Genomic DNA, 22491 nt, shown 5'->3' with positions numbered 1-22491 from the left:
GTTATTTGTCTTTTTGTGACTGACTTATTTCACTCAGCATAATGCCTTCCAGATTCATCCATGTTGTGAGATGTTTCTCGGATTCATCATTGTTCTTTATTGTTGCGTAGTATTCCATTGTATGTACCATAATTTGTTTATCCATTCATCTGCTGATGGGCACTTAGGTTGTTCCCATCTTTTTGCCATTGTGCATAATGCTGCAATAAACATGGGTGTGCATCTGTCTATTAGTGTGACGGCTCGTATTTCTCTAGAGCATATTCCTAGGAGTGGGATTGCTAGATCATATGGTATTTCTATCACGCGTACATATTTATTTTAAAACTTTATAGCTTATGCTCATAACATTAGGACACAAAAGTAAATTTACTGGAATGCTGCCAGTAGCAGGTATTAGTATTCTGATTGTGATCTAGATCAAGGAACTGCATGAAATCCATCATACTTGGCCCATACTTAAATGTCTGAATATGGGCTAACAATTCAGTAACTTGAATTTTTATTCATAAACCTAGAATTCTCTGAGTGTGCCCATAGTGCAACCATAAAATATAAAAGAAATTTAATTTTCTTACCAATATCTGATGGTTCTTAATCTAGTTACATACATATTTACCCCTATTCTTTTTTTCCTGTCTTTGGAATACCCTCTTATTAAGGACAAAGCAATCATTCAGTTACCAGAGGGTGGGATAAGAGAAAAATATTTAAAATTCTTTGAATGTAAAAAAAAAAAAAAAAGTCAGATGTTTTCTAAGTCTTATATTAATGTACCAATTTCTTAACTATAGAATACCTTGTTGTTGTTAGGTGCCATCAACTCAATTTTGACTCATAGCACAACCCAATGTGACAGAGGAAAACTGCCGCATAGGGTTTTCTAGGCTGTAATCTTTACAGGAACAGACTACCTGGTCTTTTCTCCTGAGTGCTACTGGGTAGGTTCAAACCACCAGTCTTTTGGTTAGTTGCCAAGTGCTTAACCACTGCACCACTAGGGCTTCTTCACATAATACCTGACGCAAGTTATTAATTCGATATAATTGTCCAGGATAAAAACTATGTTGTTCTTAAACAAACTATGTTCTTCTTAAGGATAATAATACTTCTATTATCATTACAGATTCAACCACCTCATATCACGCAGATATGATAGTAAAAAAGTTTCCTTGAAAGAGGTTTTTTTGGAGTTACAAAATGCTGGGTATTATATGACTGCATTTAAATACTACAGTAGGTATTCAAAGATAAAAACGGGCTAGAAAAATAGCCATCAAAATATTAACAGTGGAATGGTTTTTTACTTTCTTCTTGGTGCTTTGTAAATGTTTATAATTTTTACTACAACAGTAAATAAAAAAGTAGCTGTTCACATAAATTCTGGATTGCAAGTCAAAATAAGTTTTCTTGGTTTCTCATTCTCTATTCTTTCATACTTGTTTAAAACCACTTACCCGGAACTCCTATGTTACACTTACACAGCAGAGGAAAACCATAAAAATTTTAGATGCTGAGCCACAGAAGGCATGTGACAAGGATGACAGGAACAAAACCACAAAAGTATTAAGAGTTGTAACGGATCACAGAAGGGATATAACCAAAACATGAATCTCTACTATGATACTGTGACATCTACTCTACCTCAGTGACAAGACATCAACTTTGTTAGTATTCAGCATCTCTCCTCCATTGGACCAAGTGTCATAAAAAAGAATAAACTTTAATCCAGCTAGTCAATAACTTCTTTTTACTAACTACACAGCAGCTATAACATACCCTCTCTCCAGGTTTAGCATTTCAGTCTTTGGACCCATTCACCCACCATATTTACCACCCTGGTCCCCCCTGCCCTCTCAGGCTGCAATCGTTTGTTAATACCCTTCTTGATGATCAGCAATAACTACAATGCTCTGACTGAGAGCCATCTAGCCCAAAATGGAGTAAAACTGGCATGGTATGTGTCCTGGACACTATGCTTCTTTTATTAATGCTGCCTAAGAACAAATTAACTTAAGTGCTGATCCCTTCAAACCATTCAATGAATTCTGAGGTTTTAAAGAGTTTCTATCAGGAATGACTATTAATTTATCAAATGCCTTCTCAGCATCTATTAAGATGACCAGATCCATTTTATCAATATATTTCCTAATATTAAAGCCTTCCTATGATAAACCCTACTTGGTGGCAGGCGATGTCATTTTAATATATAATTGAATGACTTCCTAATATTGAATTTAGAATTTTCATTTATGTTTCTATGTGAGACTGTTTCATAAGAGTTGTTCTGTATGGGTGTTGTGTAAATGCAGTTGACTTCATGGAATGTGGTAGGGAGCTGCAATTTATACAGACTGGCACATCCAGGTTTGAAAGATTGTGTTCATGGGATGTCAGGAGAACCCCCTGCTCCTTCCTTGAAGGTTTTCGAAATCTCACTGTAAAAACCATTTATTACTAAATACTCAGACCTGTCAGTAATGGCGTCTGCCAGATGAATCATAAAGAATAGATTCTCGAACGCATTTACTTGCCCAGATTTTCCCCTGGAGAGAGTGGGAAGGGAAGGGAATCAATTTTTATTGAGAAACTATCATGTTCCAGACACCAAGGCTAAGCTCTTCATTATGTCATTGAAACTTGACAATAATCCTATGAGATAGGTATTATTTAACCCCGTTTTACAGAACAGAAAAAGGAGGCTCAAACAAGTTAAATATTTCATCCAAGATCGTAGAATGAGTAAGTGGTGTGCCAGAATTAGAATCCGTAACTGTCAGATTCCATACTCCATTACACCAGGCTTCCTCATGTTTGTCTGAGATGCCAAATTTACTCCTTGCAAATGGGTTCAAGAAAATGACACAAGTTTCAAGTATGAAATATATTCTCAGACATAAGAGCCCAAATGCTCACTTCTCAAAGATGAAAATATTTTCATCAAATTTGCTTTCCTATAAACAACATGCTTATTTGAAAATATTTCAATCAAACAAAGGCAAATTAAATTACCTTCTATGGCTACGTACCATCTCAAAAAGACATTTACAAATCTATCCCAAGAAGAGTTAGTTGCAAGTGTAACGATCAATAGTGAACTATAAATTAACAAACCCTTTGGTTGGGCTGCTTTGTGTTTCTGACATAAAGATGCATTTCCTTTTGGCAGGAGGGTCTTCCTCTTCATCAGAAGAGCTTTCTATTGTTAGGTCAATAACATCCACTTTCTTTTTGCTCGCCTCATTGGCTACAGTCACTGAGCAAGGCTTACTGAGAACACTTGAACCTGCACGTAGGGGGGAAGAATTAAGATGCATGTCAAAGAATGTACTTACTTTTCACCAAATGCCAGAACTTCATAAAAATTTTCACCTTGATAAGTTGAAAAAAATCCAAGCTTCAAACCTAATTATTCAGACATGTAAAGCTTTTCTTATCAATATCTCCTAATCAAACAGGTTCTCCTTTCTGCCCATTATGACAGTCTCATACAACACATATCACCTCACCATTTCAGGGCAAATACATCAGTATAGACTATAATCTACTTAGTAGAAAATGAATGCTAGTTGATAATGGAAAAGCAGCAGCAACTAATCATCTAAATCCCTTTATTTTTCTCAAAGATGAAGGAAGCTGTGGTTACTCCAGTCTTAGGTTAAATACCAATCACAGTGGAAAAATTAATATTGGCATAAATCCTTTCCTTTTTTCTCTTTTCTCACTCTGAACATCTATTATTCATTATATTGTTTGTTAGAACTTCAAATATAGTTAGAACACAATTCAGATACAGTGAGGAGACTGTGTTAGATAAAAAGAAACTTTTTAAGTTCAACTGTGGGTTTCAATTTTCCCCCACTCAGTGTGCACAGGTGGCAGAGTTGAAGGCTGAGTATACATCCTAGGAAGCCAATGCAACAGTCAAATTTCTTCACACAAAGAAATAGAAGGAAACAATGTGTTCAATTTCTTAGCAATTACCCTGCAACCGCCCCACAATTCTATTAGATGATGAGGCCTATCAAACCACACCTCCATTTGGGGTTCCCCCAACACAGTATCCAAACAGGTACTCTAAAAACAATTCTGGAAAACTGTCCACAAAATGTCACCTATAACTTTTCATTTTATAACACTCACCATATGTTAAAATAACTTTAGGTAATTATTTCATTTACTTTACACATTAAAAATATACTACAAAAAGGCTGGTTATAAAATGGTATAAATTTGAGCACACTGCATTTTCTTTTTAATTGTACTTTAAATGAAGGTTTACAGAGTAAATTAATTTCTCATTAAACAATACACACACACATTGTTTTGTGACACTGGCTGTGAACCCCACAACCTGTCAACACTCTCCCCTTCTTGACCTTCGGTTCCCCATTACCAGCTTTCCTGTCCCCTCCTGCCTTTTAGTTCTTGTCCCTGGGCTGGTGTATCCGTTTAGTCTCGTTGTGTTTTATGGGCCTATCTAATCTCTGGCTGAAGGGTGAACCTCAAGAGTGACTTCAGTACTGAGTTAAAAGGGTGTCCAGGGTCCATACTCTCAGTGTAAATTTTAGCACACTTCTTAACGAAAGAATAAAATTCATTTGGGGAAAATTACATGTGCAGCTGATGATCAGAAGATGTAAGTTAGCAAACAGAGCACCAAATGGCACTCTAGCGGTCAAGGTTAATGATAAAAGGAATGCTGCACAACTTTCATGGCTTCGCTGTCTGCTGCCACTCTGAACATACTTTCTATTTTCGTACACGGCTGACTGGATACTTTCATAGCTTCTTTCTTCGGTCTCATTGGACACCAAGAACCATCTTCTTGAAATTTGATTTCATCCACATCTGAACAGTCATTGAGAATTTCCATAAAAAGCCTATAAACCAATTAAGAAGTACATAAATGTAATCAATGGCTTTGTTCAAAGGTGATAACAAAGCAATACACATTATCCTGGAGACAAAAGTAATGTTACCTGAAATTTTGTTTTTAGGTATTTCAACACTTTACGCTTTACAACAAGTATTATCCACTCCCCACCTAGGTTTTAGATTTGTAATAGGCAATAAGAAAGTTGAGTGACTTACTGAGTATCATTCAAAAAAAAAATCAGTGGCTAAACAGAAATAGACACCTGGAGTTTCCTAGCTAAGATTAGCCATAAGAACTACCTCCAAGCCAACACGTAAAACAAACACAAGCAAACATACAGGTCCTTACACGAAAAATAATTTAAAAGCTTAATATCAAAAAGGAAGGATCGTGGCAGTGGAATAGCGAGTGAGGAGTTGGAACTCTTGACAGCATTATAATCACACAACTTAATCTAAAGCGTAGTACACCGTGACAACAATAAAAGAGCTGTATCATTTTACAGCTTGAATTAACATTAGAAGTTAAATTCAATTATAACACTGATGCAAATAAAACCAGAAACAAATTATCATTACAAACAATTAACAGTATTTTATCAAAAGATTATTCATTATATGCTGACCTATACTGTTCCCTGGATATTACACTTAACTCTTAAATTTGATTCCATATACCTTTCACAGACTCTACATCGTATGACACTGTGAACCACAAAGAAGACCCCTAGTAGCTATGCTACCTTGGTAATTCAAGCTCTCAAATGTTTGCAGATGGTCAGAAATAAACAACTGTTAACAAGTAACAAAAGCAGTTATTATTATACAGTATGGACAATGTAATCGCATAAGAAAATCTGCAGACAAAAATAATGACCGTGAGAGTGTGAGAATGCGTTTGCATGTGAGAGTTGTGTTGAACACACACTCTTAAAAGAGCCAATAAATCTTCTTATCTACAAGGCCAATCAATGGGAAATTACATTGAAGATACTGTATAAGGAATGAACAGTGCCAACAAGAACTTGTCCTTATGTCAATCAATGTTAACTGCTTAAAATTAAACAGTTGATAGAAGCTATGATGGTGACAAACAAGAATGCTAGTTGACATCTTCTAGGTATTTTATTACCTAAATTTTAGACATCCTATTTTCAAATGCGTAGTAGAAAACTTCTTAGAGCTATGAAGTCAACCTCTTTACAGTTTTCATTAAATGATCAGCTAAATTGTTAATACTTCGAAGAGCAGAATTATTATTGGAAAAAAAAACTTTTTAAAAAGAAAGATTATTACTGTGGAAAAAAGCTTTCAAAAAAGAAAAGGGGTCACTTCCATCTCTGGTGAAAATGGAGATACAGGAACCAAACTTACCCTCTGGCCTTAAACAACTAAAACCCCAGAAAATAAATGAAACAATGATTTTTCAGACACCAGACAACAGGCATCGCAGAATAGTGGGCCCCTGAGAAGAGGAAATAAGAGATGAGCCCAACAATTGCTCCTATTTACTGTCTCCCAGGAAGAGGGAGCCCAAAGGGGAGGCTGGTTGTCTTCCTAAATTGAGAAGATTGATTTGAGAGTAAATGGAGGCCAAGGCAGCGAGAGTTAATGGGACAGAGTGCCAGAGAGGAGAAAGGTGAACAGAGAGAGCTCCAAAGGTCTGCACAGGGTCTACTCCTCAGTCTTCAGCAGAGTACTGACCAGGGCACATATGTAAAGAAGCTCCCAGATCACAGAAAGAACAACCCCTTAAAAAGCAGAGAAATAATCCCCAGAGCTCACACAGGGCTAGGAATAGCTGGTGTTGTCAAAAGCCTGGCGGGAAAATCTTGTAATAGTACACTGGATACGGAACTCAGAAGGAAATATACAGGTGTACGTACAGGTCAAAAGTTATCAAGTTCTACCCTGTCCTATTGCCTCTAGACTAAAGGCTTCTCTGATGTCACCCCAGAAAGACTAAAAGCAAGCCTTGAAAGAATTTAACTATTTCCAAAAAACCGAAACGTGTCCCATAACAAACGTGAAAAACATCAAAAAAAAAAAAAAAAAAAAAAGCCTACATGAATACCCAGCACAACAAGGTCTTAGCATCCAATCAAAAATTACCAGGCATGCAAATAAGCAGGAAAATACAATCCAAAATAGAAAATCATCCATAAAAAAGCAAAACAGGTGATAAATTTAGTAGACAAGGACAAAAAAAACAAAACAAAACAAAAAACCTATTTTTCAGTTAGTGCAGTATTTATATATTGACAAATAAATCAACGCAACAGAATACAGACCAAAGATAGATCCACACATTCATGGTCAAAGGAAATGTAATGAGGAAAAGACAATACTTTCAACAAATGGCGCAGGAAAACTTGCACAGTCATACAACAAAAACAATGAACCTTGATCCTTACCACACACCATATATAAAAATTAACTTGATATGGTAATAGATGTAAACATAAATCTAAAATCGTAAGACTCCTAAAGAGAGTATAGTGAAAATCTTTGTGACCTTGGGTTAAGGAAAAATGTCTTAATATGACACCAAAAACACAAACAGTAAAACAAAAACTATAAATTGGCCTTCATCCAAAATTAAGAATTTCAGTTTTTTGGAAGATACTATTAAAATACTGAAAAGATAAACTGTCAGAAAATATTTGCAAATCACATATCTGATTAACACACTTGTATCTATAATATATAAAGAATTTTAAACACTCAATAATAGGAAAACAAGCCAACCAATTAAAAAATGGGGAAAAGTACGGAAAGACATTTCACCAAAGACGACAATACCGATTGGGAATAAACACATGAAAAAATGCTCAATATAATTAAACGTGAAAAAATGCTCAATGTACCTGGTCATTAAAAAAAAAAAAAACTGAACCCATTGCCACGGAGTTGATTCCAACTCACAGAGACCCTACAGGACAGAGTAGAACTGCCTCATAGGGTTTCCAAGGAGCAGCTGGTGGATTTGAACTACTGACCTTTTGGTTAGCAGCTGAGCTCTTAACCACTGTGCCACTGGTGCTCCAATTAGTCATAAGGGAAATGCAAATAAAATCCACATATAATGGGCTCCAACTATATGCCCACTAGGATGTATGAAATTAAAAAGACTAACCGTACCAAAAGGCGCCCTGATGGCACAATGGTTAAGTGCTCAGCTGCTAACCAAGAAGCAGGCAGCAGCCCTCTGCAGCAGAAAAAAGCTGGTGATCTGCTACCGTAAAGACTACAGCCTAGGAGACTCTATGGGGGTAGTTCCATTGGATCGCTATGAGTCAGAATTGACTCGACGGCACACAACAACATAAAAACCATACCAAATGTTGGTGAGGATGTGAAGCAAGTGGAACTCTCATACATTGCTAATGGGAACAAAAAAATGACAGAACCACTTTGGAAAGGTTTGGTAGTTTCTTTAAAAGTCAAACATAAATCTAACATGTGACCAGTCATTCCACTCCAGGTATTTACACAAGAAAAACGAAAGCATCAATCCACACAAAAACTTGGACATAAATGTTCAAAGCAGTTTTATTTATAATAGCTCAAAATCAGAAACAATCCTTTGACAGGTGAATGGATAAACTGTGGTATATCTATACAACAGAATGCTACTCAACAGTAGAATGAATGAACCATTGGTATACATAGCAACATGGATGAAGGTCAAAATAGCTATTCTAAGTAAAAGAAGCTAGACAAATGAAGTATGTATTTTATGCTTCCATTCATTTAAAATTCTAGAAAATCCAAACTAATCTATACAAACAGCATTATCACTGTTTACCCAGGCACAGGGTAGGAGGAGGGATTAGAAAGACACATAAGAAAGTTGTGGGTTTCATAGTATGTTCACAATCTTGATTGTGGCGATGATTTCACAGGTGTATATACAGGTCTAAATTGATCAAATTGTACATTTTACTTATGTGCAGTTCCTCTGTTTGCCAATTATATCTCAATAACGCTTATAAAAATAGGAAAAAAATACCTCCTTCATGAGAAGATGTAATACTTTAAAGATGTTTTTTTCCCCAATTATACTAAAAGCTTAACATAATTCCAATCAAAATCCAAACAGGACTGGATGGTGTAATTTGAGAATATTTTTACCCAAGTGAATAAGGCAAAATAAATTCTGATACTACTCAAGAAAATTCTGAAAAGAAATGCCCTAACAGATACTAACACAATCCAATAATTAAAATAGTTTTGTACTGATTCACTAATACTTTGATCAATGGAAGAAAATTTAACACCTCAGAAATTAATATGGGTATATATAAGAATTACACGATGCAGGCACAGTATCTCAAGTTCATGGGAGAGATTATCCAGTAAACGTTGAGACTACTGACAGGTTTGTGTTGTGAGCAGTTCCTACCTTAATGCCTTTCTCTCACCCTGAAGTTTGTTCCATAGTCCCAATTCTTCTCACAGTCCCATTCTTTACCTTCAGAGAACTTAACACAATATGTAATTTTTTTACCGTCTCACACTAGAAATGCACTGTTCACCATTTTAGACCCAATGTCTGACACATAACAGGTTTTCAATAAGTACTAGTTTGAATGAGTTCATGAAAGTACTTGTAAAAAAATAAAGTGAATGCTTATATAAAATCTCTGGAACTTCCTAAATGCATTAAAGGCAGAAATTCAAAAAGAAAAAACATCTGATGAAATCAAAATTTAAAGTTTCTGAATGAGAAAAACACATTTGCCACATACTTAAAGAGAAATTAATATCTTTTAACATACAATGACCATTTATAAATCAGTAAGAAAAAGAAACACCCCCATAGAAAAAAGGAACAATTAAGAGGCAACTCCAAGAAGATAAAATGACAAACATATGTGTGAAGAAATGGCTGATAATTCTTATAATACAAGAAACAGAAACTGAAACAGTATCTTTTTAACTAGGAAATTTTAAAAATAAGATTTAATATGTAAGGCTAGTAAGAAGGCTGACAAATGGACATTCTAACACACTGCTGCAGGAGAGTGAAATGATTAACTATAAGGGTAAAAAATATTGTACTCTTTCTAGTAGGTATCTTAATAATAAATACTAAAAGCCTTAAAATAATACATTCTTTTTGACTCAGCACTTCTACTTCTAAGACCTTATGTCCAAGGAAAAACCCAAACACATACACAAAGAATCAGCTTCAAAAATGTTCACATTACAGGACAACTTAAAATAGAAAAAGAGTAGAAATAAACATTATAGGCAATAAAAGGAAAAAAGTTTTAATGATTAGTGGTGTATCTATACAATGGAATATCAAGTATTTATAAAATATTCCTTAAAATAAAAGGCAAAGGGATATGAATGACATAATGCAACTTACTCTCAAACTACTCAAATGAATTGGAGGAAGGGGGGGAATCTCTCTCTCTCTCCACACATACTCAGAAGTGTGTATACATACATATTCAGAGAGAATGTGATAAAAACAAACGTAGCAAAATGTTAACAATTGGTCCATCTGGGTCAAAGTCACACACGAAGCTCTTTGTGCTGCTGTTGCAACTTCTCTGTAAGTTTGAAATTATGTCAAAGTAAGAAGTTAAAGATTACAAAAGTAAAAACCCAGCACCACCATAAATTTGGAAAGAAAAGTGAAAGTCCCATCCACTCTTCACTGCCCTGCTCCTCTCCATAGTAATAAACTCTTAAAAAAAAAAAAAAAAGTTGTACAAGTATTCTTAAAGACCTAGGATATTTTTCACTATATACTGAGTGAAAAAGTAGGACACAAATCATCATGTAGAGTATGATTTCAATCTTTTCAATACGTCAAAAACAAAGTCATCACTGTAGAATGGTATTGTTGATGATTTCTAATTTAAGCTTTTTATAAGCTGTATTTCTAAAATCTTAAACACTAGAGCCATGTATTACATATGCAATTTTTAAAAGTGTTATTTGAAAAAACGGATATCCCACTTAATTATAATTAATGATATAATTAATTAGGTTACACCATTTTCCAAATTCTCACATATGTAATATGATACGAGAGATAATGCTTAAGAATTTGGGCTTTACAGTCAGAAAAACCTGGCAGTGAATTCCAGTTTCGAACTTACTAGCTGCATGTGACTGATCTATCCTATCACTTTCTTTGCCTTCTTTGCCTAGACCTTAGTTGCCTTTTCAAGAAGTTCTAGGCAACCAAAATAGTGTCATTAAATGGACTGAGTTTCCTATGGGATATAAAACATGATCTTGGAAAGCAAAAATAAAAGGAAACTACACACCATTTTCCCCCAACACAAATCATATTATAGAGATAAAAGGAGCCACTAATCAGTTTAATTGGAAACCCTGGTGGCAAAGTGGTTAAGAGATCGGCTGCTAACCAAAAGGTCAGCAGTTCAAATCCACCAGGTGCTCATTGGAAACCATATGGGGCAGGTTCTACTCTGTCCTATAAGGTCGCTATGAGTCAAAATTGACTCGATGGCAATGGTTTTTCTTTTTTTTTTTTTTAAACCAGTTTGAAAATAAGATCGATGTTCTAGCACAGCTACAACATGGGATGAACCTTAAAAATACTGTTAAGTGAAATAAGTCAAACACAAAAGGACAAGTATTGGATGGTTCCACTTACATACATAAAGTAACAAGAAAAGGCAAATTCATAGAAACAGAAAGTAAATTAAACATTACTTGGGGCTGGGGTGAGGGAGAAACAGGGAGTTATTGCTTAATGAATACAGACTTTCTGTTTGGGGTGATGAAAACATTTTGGAAATAGGTAGTAGTAATGGTTATACAACATTGTGAACATAACTAATGTCAATAAATTATACACTTAAAAATGGTTAAAGCAGCAAATTTTATGTTGTATGTATTTTACCACAATAAAATTAAAACAAAAATAAGATTGAGAATAATTAAGAATTAAGCAGGAAAGACATAAACATCTGGACTTTATGCTAGAGAAAAATTGATATGAGGCTGTACGGAATGGAGACATGACCAATAGCTGTTAAAAGGGATACTTACCCATCTAATATTAGACTTTCATAGGCAGCCTTTTTGTCACAGACAGGACAAATCCAGGTGGGCTTCTTCTCATTCATTTGTAGATAAAGAGCAGCATCAAAACACTGCAGATGTGTACAAGTCACTGCACGACATGGGATTGTCAGCCTCATTTTTCCTAACTACAGTACAGGGAACACAACAAGGAAAATTATTTCAGAAAGGAGATCAAGGCCTCAAAGGGAACACAGTCATAGAAGATCATGGTGAAAAAGAAATCCAAATCAGACTTTATTCCCATCAAGATCACTATATATTCTACTTCCATTCGTTGAGTGCCTTATTATTTTTAAAATACTTCAGTTTTTCAAAATAGTTAACGTGTAAATCCACCAGTAGAAAAAGACACATGTACAGTGAAAACAAGTCTCCTTCTCACCCAGTCCCCCAGATTCCCTATTTAGAGAGAAGCACTGTTATCCATCTCTTGCATTCCATTTTGTAGATGTTCCACGCATATACAAGTGTATATTTTAAAAAATATTTTCCCATAAATGGTGGCATGCTATACACTATTCTGCACCTTCTATCACATAATATATCTTGGTGACTATTTCACATATATCAGTATATAAAAAGCTACAATTATAAGAAGGTATCAATTTATTTAACCAGTATCCTAGTGACAGACATTGAAATTGTTTCCAATCTTTTATCACTACAAACAATACTGCAATAAATATCTGTAGGAAAATTCCTAGAAGTGAAATTTTTGGGTCAAAGGGAAAGCATATTTGTGATTTTTGTCATACTGACAACACCTTCCACAGAGGTTATACATACTGATTTACACATAAACTAAACAAAAAAACACTGCCGTCAAGGCGATTCCGACTCATATTGACAGAGTAGAACTGCCCCATAGGGTTTCCAAGGAGCAGCTAGTGGATTTGAACTGCTGACCTTTTGGTTAGCAGCCTGAGCTCTTAACCACTTTGCCACCAGGACTCCAATTTACACATACACACGTATTAATGTGCTTGGACACCCTCACCCTTGTCAACATAGTCTATTGAATTATTTGATCTCTGCCGATCTGGTAGGTGAAAAATATCCCATTATAGTTATGAGCTACATTTCTTATTATAACCAAAGTTGGGCCTCTTTCTACTACTAAGAGTCATTGTGTTTCTAAGAAATGTTTATTCATCACCTTTTCTCATTTTCCATTTGGTTATTAATCTTTTGTTATCTATAAGAGCTCTTTATATTAAAAAAAATCCAGCCTCGTGTGTGATACAAATCACAAATATGTTTCGTTTATGAAAATTTTACTTTTATATAATCAAACGTATCAAATTTTCAAGATACATTTATATAACTATAGTGCTCTGTTCAACTCTTATTCCAATTGATAGAGGTATACCAAAATTAAGACATACACAGATCCAGATGAGATCAGGTGAAGTTTTTCCGTATAATCTTTAAAACCACCCTATATATTTCCTTCATAGGAAATTATCTATTGATAAGCACCTCTGTGTTATTTTGATTAACAATTTGTTTCTTCCACTAGACCCTAAACTCCACAAAGACAGGATCTGTATCTCTGTTCACCACTATAATCAATCCCCTTGTTGTATAGCACAGAACCTAGCACATACTGTATGCTCAGTACTTGCTGGCCAGAGGGTAGAATAAACAAAAGATTGGATAAGACGCAAAGAGAAAGGAAGGGAAGAGGAAAGGACTTTTTCACATGCACTATAAGGTCTGAAAGAATTCACAGCAAAATTATAGCACTGCTAACTCTGTCTGGGTAGTAAGATTTTTTTCTACTGTTCCTTTTTTCTTTTGGCTTATCTGTAATTTCTAAATTTTCTAAATTGAGCATTTGGTTATTGTAGAATTTAAAAAGAAAGCAATTTAGCCAAATCATCCCCATAACAGTAACTAATGCTTACACTATAAGGTTAATATTATCCCCATGTCACAAATGAGGAAACTGAGGCACAAAGAAGCTAAGTAACTTGGCCAACATTACAAAGTTAGCAAGTGGCAGAGCCAAGATCTGAACTCAGGAACTCTGGCTTCAGAGTCTTATCACTGTGCAATATTGCCTCTACCTAAGTGTCTACCCAGACTTCTAAAAGGGATTTTAGAAGTTAAAGTGATGCATGCAAATATGAAGCACAATATAACTCATTATTTAGAACTGAAAAAAACAGAACCTGAGGCTACTTCCCTTCCTGCAACATTTGCTTCTATATTCTCCCTTCTTTTAATAACAAATTATGCCCTAAGTTATCTAGAATCTTACAATGTTATGGTGTTACTAAGAGCTTTCACATAAATTTCATATAATCTTCATAACAACCCTATAACCCTGGAATGGCTGGTATCTATATTTCTATTTTTGAAATTAAGCTCCTGGGGCTACAGAAGGGTAAGCAACACATTCAGTGAGATACAGCATGGAGCTATAACACGAATCCAAACTTAAACCTCACTTTCATGACAACCTTCCTAGTTTTATAACATTTTAGCTTCTGGTTTGAATGATTCACTTTTTCCTCTTTTCCTAAGAGTTTCTGTTCTATCAGAAATGAAACTAATGCCTACTTAGCACCTAATGAGATGATCACAAGTTTTCTTCCTTTTCAATTATTAAGATAAATAACCTTAAATTTTCTAAAATCAAACTATCTTTGCATTTCTAGGATGAAGTCCTCTTTGTTATCATGTATTATTCTTTTAAAATAGTACTAGATCATATTTGCTGGTGTTTTATTTAGGAATTTTCCATCAATATGTGAATTTGTTTATTTATAAAATCAGTTTGGCAACAACTCAAATAATCACTAAAAAAGGCTGAATAAGTTACACCACACCCATGCAACAAAATGTCTGCAGTGATTAAAATAAGATAGAGCTACATGTACCAACGTATTTAAGATATACTGTTAATGAAAAAAGCAAGTCACTGAATAGTATACATATATATAGCATATATACAGCATAATGTATTTTTTAATAAATATATATAATTATGAACACAGAGAGTTAAATCTACAAAGATATATATAATACTATTAGTAACAGCATTAATTCTAAACAGTAAAACCTGAAACCCACTGCTGTCGAATTGATTCCGACTTCTAGGAACTCTACAGGACAGAGTAGAACTGCCCCATAAGATTTCCAAGGAGCGGCTCATGGATTTGAATGGCTGACCTTTTGGTTAGCAACCAAGCTCTTAACCACTAAGTCACCAGGGGTCCCTCTGAATAGCAGACCGTGGTAATAAAAATTTTTCATTTTTTATGCGTTTGCTATATTTGGATAATTTTATAGTAAGTATTATTTGTCAATTTTTATTATCTTTTTTTCTTTAAAGTAATGCTCTAACTCAGCCCACTATTGTTTTCATAGGCCACTGTGTTTTTTTTTAATGCTTTTGTTATATTTGGATAATTTTATAAGTATTATTTGTCAATTTTTATAAATTTTTTTCTTTATAGTAATGCTCTAACTCAGCCCACTGTTGTTTTCATAGGCCACTGGTTCTCAAACTTGGTTCAGAACTCCTTTACACTTAAAAATTATACTCTTTAAAAAAACTTCAGAGTTTTTATGTATGTGGGTGATATTTATCAATATCTGTTTTATTAGGAATTAAAACAGACATTTTTAAAACTTAAGAATACACAGGAACACATTCCATTCGCCAGAAGAGCAATGATACCATCACTTGGCAGGTAGTCCCTGTTAAACATCACTGTATAGTCCTGAAAGAATGAGAGTAAAAAAGACAACGTCTCAGTATTATTATAAAAATAGTTTTGACTTTGTGGACCTCTTCAGAGTCTTAGGGACTCCCAGATATCCTTCGACCACACTTTGAGAACTGTTACTTTTTTTTTTCTTCTTCTATGCTATTTTCATCTCTCCTATCACTGCCTTTGAATTTCCACAGCACACACAGTGACAACATTCAAGACTACATAAGTTTTTGACCCTAAATTTAATTGTACTTTGGTGTCCTACAAGAGTTAATGAGGATTCCCTAAGTGTCTAAGAGGCATTTATTATTCACTGGCAAAATCTAATTGATTTCCTAATACTGATTATGGTACATTTTCTAAAAAGATTTGAATGTGCTAAATTCTAATTTAGTCATGTGATGGCTGTTATTTTGAAATGTATTGTTTTTACGAGTGAAATTGTTTCAGACCAACACAACACTTATTTTTTAATTAATAAAATGTTAAGCAGACAATATCCAAATTGATTTTCACTTCATTATGGAATAATTAGTATCAATCTAATTAAGAAAAAGTTCATAAGTAAAAATGGCTCGAGTCAGTGGTTTTCAAACAATTCTCAGCAACAGAACCTTAAATATATATATTATACACTATATATATTTTATACACTAATTATATATATCATATACTTACACACACACACATCAGAATCCAAACTCTTCATTTTATATCCCCCAGTCACCCACCCTACCTCAGCAGGAAAGACTGAAAATCACAGCTGACATTACACAAGTAAAACACTCATGTAAAATTTAGATTTCTGTTTAGGAATATAATGATGTAACTCCATCAGAGCTTTCTTCAAATCTACTTTAAAATTACTTTTCTTAGGTCCAAGGGCAGAAGTTTTGGAATTTGCTTCCACTATCCACTCACGCCTACTCAAATCATTTTATAAACACTGGGAAGTATAACTAGCAACATTTCTTGCACCATCCTAGGCTACAATTTTCTCTCCTTTATTTTTTGCAAAATAAACCCAGGGTTCGACTCCTTTCCTTCCAAGTGTCTGTGATCCAATTTTTTTCTTCTCCATCTCCACTGTCATTGTATCTGATCCTGTGTTATTTCTAAAATCAACTGGTTGTACTCCCTTCTGCTTTCTTCAACTGATAGTAGTATTGTATGTCTCTTCCAAAAAAGCTACTTCTTTTCTTCTTCCCAAAAGCTACTTTCATCATCTAAGTTCTGTTATTCATCTGTCAAATCAGGTCAAAACACCTGTGCTTGGTTTCCTAATTAATATGTATCATATACTACAGTATAGGTACCAAACTTTATATTAGCATTTTGTTGTGGGCTGTTGAGCTGATTCCGATCACAGTGACCATATAGGACACAGTAGAACTACTCCATACGGTTTCCTAGGCTGTAATCCTTATGGAAGCAGATCACCAGGTCTTTTCTCCCAGAGTGGATAGTGGGATCGAACTGCCACCCTTTCAGTTAGCAGCCAAGCACCTGACCATCGCACCACCATAGCCCAAAGAATACTGTTCATTCTTTCCTCAGAAAAATATCAGATAGGATGAATACTGAGGAAAGGCTCAAAAGATATCCAAAACAGACCTGTTGTCACTCTTAAGCAGAGGAAGAAAAAAACTTTAATGAACTTGAAACAGGATCAAAAACCATCTGATCTGTTACTTCACTTCTTCAAATAATTTGAAGTTAATGTTTTTAAAATTGCTTATTTTATTAAGACTGTCACGGTTGAAATGTACTTTGTGTTTTGTTTTGAATGTTCTCATGTAGAATGACACAGTCTGTTGGGAGGGGCGGGGGGACAAGTTCTAAGAAAACAACACTTACACAAAATGGCATTTATAACTATAGAAATACCTTATGTAAATTGTGTAGAAGCACTTTCTTCCTGATAGAACAATTTGACATAACTAAAACATAGGTGACGTGAATTCCCTTCCCACAGTGAGTGTGCCTAGGGCATTAAAAAACACAACAAAAAAAAAAAAAAAAAAAAAACCCACTGTCATCGAGTTGATTCTGACTCACAGTGACTCCACAGGGTTTCCATGGCTGTAAATCTTTATGAAAATAGACTGCTATGTCTTTCTCCTGCAGAGGCAGAGCTGCTGGTGGTTTCAAACCGCCGACCTTTCAGTCAGCAGTCAATTGCTTTAACCCCTGCACCACCAAGGCGCCATGACTTTTCTCACAAAGTTCTTCTCAGCTGGAAAGGCTCCCTGCCAACACTGATTTTAAAACCTTCATCCACTATTTCTGATTTCTCCCCTCTTCTTTGGTACTCCAATAGCACAGCTATATCTGGTAATAAGTATTGCTTGCTTTTTTTCATGTGAGTTTGTTTTCTCTCTCAAACTAGATTATTAACTTTCTGACAACTTCTTAGCAATCTTTAGTATTTTCTCCTATGATTAGCTCAGTGGTGCCAAGCACACAGGACAATCTCAGAGTTACCAAATGATTCCCCTCCAGAGAATCTATGTAAAAATAATTGTCAATTTAAAACTATATTACAAACAGATGAAGCCATCCCACACATCCTCTAGGTGACAGAAGTTACTAAACTGGGACCATGAATTAGCACGTATTAGGTCCTACTAATTTTACTGTTATTTTTCAATACCGTTTATATTCTGATACAAGGAGCCAACTATTAATATATGTGCACTGCTAGCTGTGGATTCTCTACAGTACTGACTGTGGCAGAGTGTTCTGAACCTGAAGTTACCGGCCCTCTCCAGTAGGATTCCTTTTAGGGTCTCTTCTTGTTTAGTCGTTGCATCACAATACAACATTCATTCCCAAACTCATCTTTATAGGAAAATAATTTACAAAAAGTAAAACTCCCCAGCATGTTGTGCTGCTTTACTTACAGGACACATCAAGGATACCCGAAGGCTAGTTGTAGCAATTTCACTATCAGGATCTGCAGTAAGTTTTTCTTTAACTTTAAAAAGAAGGAAAAAAATAACATTTAAAAAAATTAATGCTGACAAAGGAATGGTATTACAGAAACGCGTCTTAGTTTAAAATTTCCCAAACACCTCAAATAAGTCAAGAAACAAAACAAACAAACAAAAAAAGGAAAATAAACCATTAAATATAGAGATATTAAAAGCACAATTATACTTCCAGTATTAGGTTAAAAAATTATAAAGTCACAGACTCTAACTACATCTCATGTTTAACTGAATTTTAAAAATTTGTTTTTAAAAGTAAAATTGCAGGTAAGGAAGAGTTTTGAAACAGAAAGCTGATTAAGATTTAAGAACGAAACAACAACTAGAGAAGGAACGCAGATACAACATAGCAGCACTCTGAGCTTCGATGCTCTTCTAACGCACATTCATTACTGGTTTTATTAGGCAGTACTGGTTGCTTCCAAAAATTGTTAAATCTATCAGCAGAAAATATAATATTCTTATACTTTCTTTGACAACTGAAAACTACCATGGATGTGGTAGTATGTCTATGATTTATTTATCAGGTAATGTACACAGTTACTGTATATACAAGCTAAAAAATATACATATCTTCTCCTTCAGATACCTAATTCTCAACACCACTGTAGGGAGAGGCTTGGTTAATCTTTCTAGGCAGTGGAACTGCAGCAGGGCAAGAAAAACTAGGGAAGGGTTTCCTTGGCTTTCTGCTCTAGGCAGGAAGACCAACTGAGGAGATGAGAAAAGGTATGAGTGTACAAGACAAGGTACCATTTCAGTAGCCCTCCCTGACTCCCTTTTTAACCTAGAACTTTATCTCTTCTCTGGTTAACTGGGGCTCCCCCTTTTCAATCTAGAACCTTTTCCTCTTTCTGGTTAATTCAATGGTATGGGAGATAATTGGGAGAAAAAGATTCCCTTTCCCAGAAAAATGTCTTGTTTGATTAAATTCAATAACTGAATTATTTACAGTTTGGGCTACTGAAGACTTTTTTTTCTCTGCCCACCACTACAAATTATGAAAGCGAAACTACAAAATTAAACATCTCAGAAGGCAAATACTGTTGATAGATATCAACATTTCTTTTGCAAGAAGAGTTTCTTAGAATCTTTTAAAATATACTTCTATTACACACTGGAGGTTTTGAAGACTCAAGTTTCTATTCTCAAGTTAATGTATTCATCAAAACTATCATTATGCTGATGTTTACCTAAATAAGAGTTTTCATAAAAAGGCCAAAGATCAGGCTAGTTGGGATTTAAAACTGATCCTCTCTGGAGTGCTAAAAGAAGGGCTTTTCTATTTACAGGGCTCCATTCTTAGAGCATGTTTTAACACAAAATCCATTTTAGGTCTTTAGTAATTGCTCCCAAATTGTTCCTGTACTGATGTGTGTGTGAGGCTTTTTTTTTTAATCCCCCATTAAAGCATCTCATATGCTCAGTCTTACAAACATTACTTACTTAGTGCTCTGGAATGGTCAGGGTTTCTAATACCTTTCATTTTTAATCTCTGTAATAACATGGCTGATGTAAGCTGCCGTACAAGATATACAGACATGGAGTAATTCTACAAAGAAAGATAATCTGTATTAAAGATGAGAGACATACCTCTTTATTTACATAAAATAGTTGTCTAAGAAACTTTGGTTTCTAAAAATAACATTCAAAATAACTTTCTCAGGAAGGTCAGTTACTGGAAGGGAAGAAAATCAACTCAGCTACTTTAAGGAAGATGAAAGCTCAATCATATGAAAGGGCTTCTCACTTTTAAAACACACACGTGAAAGATAACAAAACTATATGCCAATGGTTTCAAACTGTGTTTCTAGTATATTTAGCAAAACTGGTGCCTTAGCAGCCCTGTGATATGAATGAGAGTACCATCCATTCCCACTTCTGTCAGAATTGATTTTAGCTACTTTATGTAATGGAGCTCTTAATTAACACTTCAAACCCAGAGTTCTAAAGTTCTAACTGTGGCAAAAAAAGCCCCCTGCTACATGGCCTTAAGCTAATCACTCAAATGAACCCGACATCAGCTTTCTTCTGAGAAAACCTCTGACAAACTAAGTCCTGTCCCCAAATTGGCATTCTACTGGGGAAGGGGCTGTTACTGTAGTATATAAGATACATAAGATGACAAAAATAAAGATAAGGCAGGATAGTAACAGTATCCAATGTCGTACCTCTTAAATCTGGCTATTAATAGAGCTATGAGTAGATAAGCTACAATTTTACCTAAATGCTAAAACAATCTATCTTAGCATTTCACTACATATATTCATCCAACTGATTCTACAGTAAACAAAATACTTTCAACAGCTGCCAAACCAAATATTTTAAATATCATTCTTTTAAAGTCTTCTAACCAGCAACAGTCCTTTTAAATATCTGAATATCCAATATATTGTACACATTTTAGGTCAATTAATCATTTTAATTACAAGGAAAAGATACTATTCCTATCATATGACAAAACTATAAGATCTTTAATGTCTATAATCATTCATTTAAAAATCTGCAAGTTAACAATCATTCAAAAAGATAAGACTCTTCAGTTCCAATTCCTCTCACTAAAGCTTTAAAGTATTAATACTTGCTCATTTAATGTCACTTACATTTGTATACAATCCCCACTTTCAAGATTTTACCTTATCTTTATAATAAACTGGGCTCAGGGACTTAAGCAATTTTGCCAAAATCAAACAACGGTCAACCTGGGACTAAGTCAAGATTTTTAAAATCCTTTTCCAATGTTTTACCACTGCACACTGAGTTCACGAAAATTAAAAATATTAGTAATCAGTGTCTTTTGATATACTGATGAGTTATAAAAAAAAATTCAGAAATGAGAAGTCTAGAGAACAATCATCAAAATAATAGTAACAGTCCGATGATTAATACAAAAATATTCTTCTTTATTTCTAGCTCTACAATATCCTTGGCGATGAAATAAAAAAATTGCTCCTACAAACATATGCCTCAATTTCTTCATCCACAAAACAGGAATATTATTCTTCATGTCCATGAAAGAAATACTGAAGTTCAGAAATGAACTGAAATCTCTTTTCCCATTCTATCACAGTTATATAAACAAGTAATTCTAAAATGATTGATTGGTATCTCTTACTTGATGCAATACATCAATCTGAGACTAAGAATCCCAGAAAGCCAGGATTAAAACCAGGTGTAGAGGAAACAATACAATTCTAAGCAGATATTTTTATAAGAGATGCTCACGTTATCTGAAGGATCAGCTGCTTAAGACTGGAACAGACTATTTCTAATCACAGTATGTGTACATTTAGCCATTTCCCCGAAAGGCTGATAGTGTTTCTCTTGGTAAATAATAACATCACCCAAAGTTCCCAGTTCTTAAAATATTACACAAACACACACACAAACAAACTACAATTAACCCATTAGCTTAAGAAATATTATAAATATACATACATCCCTTCCAGGAAAATAAAAGAGATGACACTCAAGAAAACTTAAGAGTTAAAGCTTTTAACCTTAACAATCTCCACACCTCTCCTGTTGAACTGAACATTACTGCTTTTCAGAGATTACATGCACGAAACAGAACAAGCTAGAGCTAGCAGTCTAAGAAAAAGCAAATATATCAACTCCAAGCGAGGTCACTCTCATGCTCCCCAGGGGAGAGAACCTTTACCTTTCCAATTTCTGATGCCCAAGAAATAGAAATCTGGTTTGGCACAGCTGAAGATAACCTAACTAAAGATGTAATATTCAAGGGGCGTCCAGGGCGCTTCTGTTCGATCCCATTTTTAGGTGGTGGTGCATAGCCCTGTAATCATAAGAAAGGAAAATAA

General features: G+C 34.7%; 1 protein-coding gene across 6 annotated transcripts in view; it reads right to left on the bottom strand.

Annotated features, from left to right (window-relative positions):
* PIAS2 (protein inhibitor of activated STAT 2) overlaps positions 1–22491 on the bottom strand; it is a 112423-nt gene that overhangs the window by 23886 nt on the left and 66046 nt on the right. For all 6 annotated transcript variants that reach the window (XM_004380877.2, XM_023735375.1, XM_023735378.1 and 3 more), the window contains exons 6-11: positions 22332–22466; positions 20117–20222; positions 18584–18657; positions 11920–12080; positions 4750–4883; positions 3115–3286 (exon numbers count right to left, since the gene is read on the bottom strand). In XM_004380877.2, coding sequence (XP_004380934.1) covers positions 3115–3286; positions 4750–4883; positions 11920–12080; positions 18584–18657; positions 20117–20222; positions 22332–22466 — 782 coding nt within the window. The remainder of the gene's footprint in view (positions 1–3114; positions 3287–4749; positions 4884–11919; positions 12081–18583; positions 18658–20116; positions 20223–22331; positions 22467–22491) is intronic.

This window comes from Trichechus manatus, unplaced genomic scaffold, assembly GCF_000243295.1.
Source record: "Trichechus manatus latirostris isolate Lorelei unplaced genomic scaffold, TriManLat1.0 scaffold00078, whole genome shotgun sequence".
Taxonomy (NCBI): Eukaryota; Metazoa; Chordata; class Mammalia; order Sirenia; family Trichechidae; genus Trichechus; species Trichechus manatus.
Note: the sequence above shows the minus strand (reverse complement) of the source record. Positions and strands in the feature narration are given on the sequence as shown.